Raw genomic sequence first — 6,000 nt, 5'->3', positions numbered from 1 at the left:
TCACACCCCCATATTCCCCACTTAACATCAATAGCTTAAACCCCAGCTAGGTTTTCCAACCTCGCTGTCAAATGAAATGGACAGAACTCAGACAGAACCAGAGAAAGAGAGGTGTTGATGTTTCTTTTAATTTAGGTGGAGGCCAGTTATACTCTTTTAAAAGGAGATACCACTACAACCAGGAGCGGCCCTCCAAGTCCCATAAAAGGCACCACCCTGCCCCCATGGCGAGCTCCAGAGGAACAGAATACGTTCCTATGGCATCACAAGCGGGCATGGCGTGGGAAAGACCCTGAAGTTCAATTTTCTGTAGTTACTGTATCCACCACACCAAAGGCATTTTTTTTTTTAAGCCTTAGGCATGCTGTTGTACTTAAGATGTTCCACACGATCTAGCACAACTCAATCTAGGGTCGACTCACTAATTTCAAAGTTGGGGAGAAACGACAAAAAAGGGTGTCCTCCCCAATTCTGTCTGCTCAACAGCACTAAACTCAGTTCTGAAAAGCTCTCCAGTGACTCCACCTACTGCATCCTCCCTGGCACAAACGAATCTCCAAAAGCTTCCGCAGCCGTCGGAGGACAAAGTCCTTATTTGGTGGCCACACATTTGGGGGTGAGGGTTCTCCTCTCCCAGGACCAACAGCTCAGGAAAAGACTCTTCCCTACTCTCCACTATTATCTTCCAAAGGGTAGGTCTCCAACTCCAGGTAACCATACTAGGCAACTTGGAGACCCAATAAGCAGAAGATCCACCAAGCCAGCCTGGCCAATCGCGGCTGGCGAGCCAAGAAGATTAGATGTGACGTAAGATGTGATTAAGTGGGCGCGTCACCTCGACGTCAGCCTCTCACCTCTCGGACGTCCCGTCCCGTCCCGAGAGCAAAACTCCGGCGACTTTGGGCTCCTCCCCCGAGAGAGTGGATGGCGGCCAATGAGGGCGGTCCTGAGGGGAAACGGGGCCAATGAAACGAGCTCGGGGCGGGGCGCGGGGCGAGAGGGTGGGGCGGGTGGCGGCCGTGGCAGCCCAAGGTCTGGCTGCGCGCAGTATATGACAGTACGTCAGCAGCGGGATGGCCGTAGCTGTGGCGGCGGCTGCAGAAGCCCGAGCAGCCGCGGCCGCAGTGGAGGCTAGAGCCCGAGCGGCGTCGGCGGCGGCACCCCGGGGAGTTTAAGATGGCGGCAGGGGGGGCGGCGGGCCTGCGGGAAGAGCAGCGCTATGGGCTGTCGTGCGGACGCCTGGGGCAGGACAACATCACCGTACTGCATGTGAAGCTCACCGAGACGGCGATCCGAGCGCTTGAGACCTACCAGAGCCACAAGGTGAGTGGGCTGGCCGGCCGACCAGCCGGGCTCGGGGAGGGAGAGGGCGCCCCTCGCCGCCCCGCCGCACCTCCTCCTGTCCCTGGCACCCAGCACGGGGCTGGCGGAGTCGTGGCTCGCAGCCGCTGCGGTCAGCGCCCGAGGCGGCAGGGCTAGGCAGGGCCGGGCAGGGTCGCTGACGACGCCGTCCGGGGCCAGCCGGGCGCTGAGGCGTTGGGAGGCGGGCGGGCGGGCGGCCCCTGGCGGCGGGGCCGGGGCAACCGCAGTCCTACATTGGGACTTTCCGACGGCGCCGTGGGTTTCCTGGCTTATTCTGTCCCAATAAGCGAGAGAAGTACCAGGGAGACAAGAGAGATGAGTGAGATAACCACGCTGCCCACGGCGGGGGATGGGGGAGGCGGGCGGTATACAGCGTACCGGTAACGAACCCCGAAGGACTCGCGGGCACAGGCTGTTCGCATTTTGGAGGTAACACATAAACACCGTGGACGCCGCAGACACGGGGACATAAGCGCTCTGCGTATGCAAACGAGACACAGCTTGTACTTGTAGGGACTTAGGGACATGGGCGCTTCGTGTATGGTGGGGCACTTTGTGTACTCGCAGAGATGGGGATACAGGCGTTCTGCGTTTTTTAGTGGGACACACCTTGTACTCGCAGAGACTTAGGGACATGGGCGCTTAGTGTATGGCGGGGCGCTCCGTGTACTCGCAGAAATAGGAACACGGGCACTCCGCATATGGGGGGCACACCGGGTATTTTCAAAGGCTGGACACAGACGCTCCGCGTACGAGCAGGGAGGGGGGGACACCTTGCGCTCCCAGGGATCGGGAACACAGGCGCCTCGCGCTCCCGGAGATGAACCAGCATCACACCGAGTTCTCCCGAAAGCAAAACATCGGTTACTGGGGAGAGAGATTCACGGAGGGTCCTCGTACTCGAAAGACGCCGCGTCTCGGACGGACCCACGGATGTAGAGACTGGGAGCGAGGGTGGGAGGAGGATATACTGCCTCCCAGGCAGAGACTTCGGTCTCTTCCCCTGCACCACATTCCGGAGAGACCCGTGGACGCACAGCTCTAGAACAGCGAAAGCTCATATAGACGAACATACGCCGCAATTGGAGTATGAAGCCAGGAACGCGTTCTCGTGTTGAAAAAATATGAGGGGGTGGGGCACAGAGAAGGGACACCGCAACCGGGGTGCCTGGAGAAGCCGTTTATGGACATGCAGTAATGTGTGTGGATGAGGGAGACTGGAGTGGACACATTGCATAAGGGAAGGGATATACCATATGAGGAGGGGTAACATTTTCTCTAAGAGGAGAGACAGTTGGAAGGAGATATAACCCACAGAGCATCCTGACAGATAACCCAGATCATACCAAGGAAACTCGCTCCAATTAACTGATTTCATAAAAAAGGCACAGAGGACCAGAGGGACACCCAGATGCAGACTCAGTTATTCAGATAAAAGTGGAAATTTAACATCTGTTGAGCTCCCACTAGCGCCAGGCACTTTAAATGCATAGAAGGAAGACAGTTGGAGGCAGAGCCACTGGAGAAGTGTGAACCCTGGTTCACTAGGAGTTAATGAACTTGGGCTGAGGGGAACTTTTTTGGAGAGGCCCCCTACTAAACATGCACATGGGAAGGCACACAATTATGTACAGCTTGGGAAATATATGATTCATGTGATAGTGTATGTGTAAATGTCAGGAGAGACTCGTAGAGGTGAGCATGCTCTCAAGGGGATACTCAGAACTAGTGGACACATGGATGTACACTTCAGGGCACTTGTGTTACCCACCAGAGAAGCATATGAGAAACACTCAGACTTGGGATGAGAAAGAGGAGTGAATACACAGGGAGAAAGATACTTTCCTACACACCATGAAATCTCAGGGGAAAAGAGCCTCATATATGGCTGGAAGGTCAGTGAACACCCAGCAATAGAAATGCAACGAGATACAAGAAATACAAAACTGCGTGTGTCAGTAGCTACTCCCAAACAGGTGCACCTGCAGGGAGGAGATCAGCACCAGCATGGAGTGGGAGGGCCCATCTGGGGGAAGCCAGATAGGCAGGCAGAGGGATAAAGGCAGACACTATAGTGAAACTCAGCCCTGCAAGATGGAGAGATAAGCTTGCTTGTTCTGAGGGGAGGATGTGGGAAGGAATGACAGTGGGAAGAAGGTAGGTCAGAGGATGTAAAAAGAAAAACAGAGGGTGGAGAGGAAGAAGCCAGCAAGAAGCTGCCAACCTCCAGTCAGAAACAGACCGGAGGAGCAGAGAAAGACTGGCAGAGGGTGGAGAAAGGCATCTCTGGGTACAGTAGGTCAACCAGCCACCTTGGGAGAACAACAGGCAAACTGTACAGTTGATTACAGAAAGACCGATAGACGTTGTACAGTTGACAGAGGGAAGCGATGGTATCCAGGGAGAGTGAGGTGACAGAGAGGCCCCAGTGCTCACTGATCTGTATGACCACTGGGGCCCCAAGAAGGGAGTGCCGTTTGTTTTCCTACCTTCATTTCTGCTTTTTACACCTTAGTGTTTATATGCTTGGCATTGATTGGAGTGTTTTAATTCCAAAAGTCTCCACATGTATATACTACTGTCTTCTAGGAAACAGTAGATAAAAATTCTTTCCCATCTCATCTCTTGAATCTTAATTTTTTTTTAATAATCAAAGGTACCAAAGTCAATGGGTTTGCTTTTGACTACTTCTCTTGCCTATTAATATCATTACTATCTTTTCCATCTCTGTGCATACAAATTAATGGGTCTGGTCGATCTGTACACAGGCAAAGAAGGGAAAGGGAGATGACTTCCAAGTCCCTCTACCTTTCTGATTGTGGAGCCAGGTAGATTGAGTTGGTCCTAGGATTCCTTTTCTCCTGAAAAGCTGGTGGTAGAAGCAGTGGTGTGCAAAGAGAGGGGGAAAAAATAAGCTGATTTGGTGTTTGCAAATCACTGCCTTAGATGCTGCCTTGTTTCTGACTTAACCAGCTTCTGTCCCCAGGCCTCACTGTCACTCGAGCCACAGAAACACTTGTTAATGGGCTTGGAAAAGCAATAGCTGGGCTGAGAATTTAACCCCAGATGGTTAAAAAATAGGAAGAGACTGGAGAAAAAGAAATGAGAGACCCTGTTGGAACTCACTGCAGGATCCTCTGGCGTGTTCAGATAAGCCTCCCACAAATGTGTCCTAAGTGCCCCTGGTCAGACCAGGGCTCCCCCATTTGCACAGTACGAGTTGCCAGCAGTAGGCATTGGCTTGAGCTTTTATCATCCAGTAGGATACTTATTTGGTATTTTACACCTTCCACCCTTATCAGAAGTAGAGCTTGTGACTTTAAATTGTAGTTGCTGTTTGGAAATATGTTGCTATGTGTTGGCTAATTGGGAAGAAGTGCCTGGTGGTCAAGCCTGTCATCTATGGGGGAAAAAATGACTTAATTTCTCACATACAACTGCTCTCACTATTCTGTGCTTAGATAGGAAGGTGCTTAATGCTTGAAAAGTGGCCTCCAAGTGGCTTTGATTTGTCCGGAGCTATAACTATTACTCCTCCTCTTATGATTTTTCTAAGAGCCAGAAATTTCAATAGGTTAATTTCTTAAATTAAGTATCAGAGTTATTTTTAACTGGATTATTTTGTCCATTGGACTTTATCTTCTAAATTAATCCACTTGACCAAAGGCTTCAATGAGGTAAATTCAGGAATTTTAGGAAACTAAATTCTGCAAAATACAGAAATTATTTAGATACAATTGAACAAGTACGTGAAATTATTAAGGTTCATGAAAACAGAATCTTTAATTGGAAACAAACCAGACAAACCTAATTGACCTTCATTATTCAAGTTTTCTATTTTTAGAGAAGAAACGAAGAATGCTAACTTGGGAACTTTTCTAAACAGGGACTAGGGTGGGGGAGAGAGACATTGCGAATGCAGGAATGGGAGTTACAATTGGAGTAAATATCTACTAAAAGTTGTTTTTCCACTTAGTTTGAATACGGAAATAGTTTCAAGTCGATTGAATGTTTAAAAAATGTTAACTGGAATGTTATTTTCATAATTTGCAGAATAATTTTAGACATACTAATGTAGATATCTAGGATATATTACAAATCCACTTTTTTTTTACTGTAGATTGATTATTTTGAATGAAAGGACAAGTTAAATAAAATCACAAATTACAACTTTATCATCATTCTAAATTGATGTCTATGATTGTGTGGTCTCTACAAGCTCTACATATTTTAAATGAACATATATTACTGTAATCATATTTCTTCCAAATGTATCCTAAAACTATGTTTAAAATTAAGACCCAAAATTCCAAAATATATCTTAGCTAATATCAGTAATATAGCTGGCTTTATTTTGATATTTGAATAACTCATTTGTAATAACAATCGAAATATTGTTTTTGCTGATCCTGTCAATTTATTTATTTTTTAACATTTACTCAAAGTTTCAAAAGTGGTGGCTCAAATAATACTATTTTTACCCAACTATTATGTAAAAAGTCTTGCATAGATGCATTTGAGGGCGAAGACTGGGCCATTCATCCTCTGTGTCTCAGGATCAGAAAGCAGATACCTTTGAAAAGGATTCTGTTAACACAGTCTCTTATTCACTCATTATTGGCTTAATAGAAGCCAATA

At 48.3% G+C, this 6,000-nt stretch overlaps 1 protein-coding gene across 1 annotated transcript in view; it reads left to right on the top strand.

Annotated features, from left to right (window-relative positions):
• The first annotated feature begins 824 nt into the window (after window positions 1-824).
• The window catches only part of ELL2 (elongation factor for RNA polymerase II 2), a 67,648-nt gene continuing 62,472 nt past the window's right edge, over window positions 825-6,000 (top strand). The window contains exon 1 of the mRNA XM_011378326.2: window positions 825-1,323. Coding sequence (XP_011376628.1) covers window positions 1,177-1,323 — 147 coding nt within the window. The 5' untranslated portion in view covers window positions 825-1,176. The remainder of the gene's footprint in view (window positions 1,324-6,000) is intronic.

This window comes from Pteropus vampyrus, unplaced genomic scaffold (genome assembly GCF_000151845.1).
Source record: "Pteropus vampyrus isolate Shadow unplaced genomic scaffold, Pvam_2.0 Scaffold11, whole genome shotgun sequence".
NCBI lineage: Eukaryota > Metazoa > Chordata > Mammalia > Chiroptera > Pteropodidae > Pteropus > Pteropus vampyrus.
This window is presented reverse-complemented; position numbering and strand designations above follow the sequence as displayed.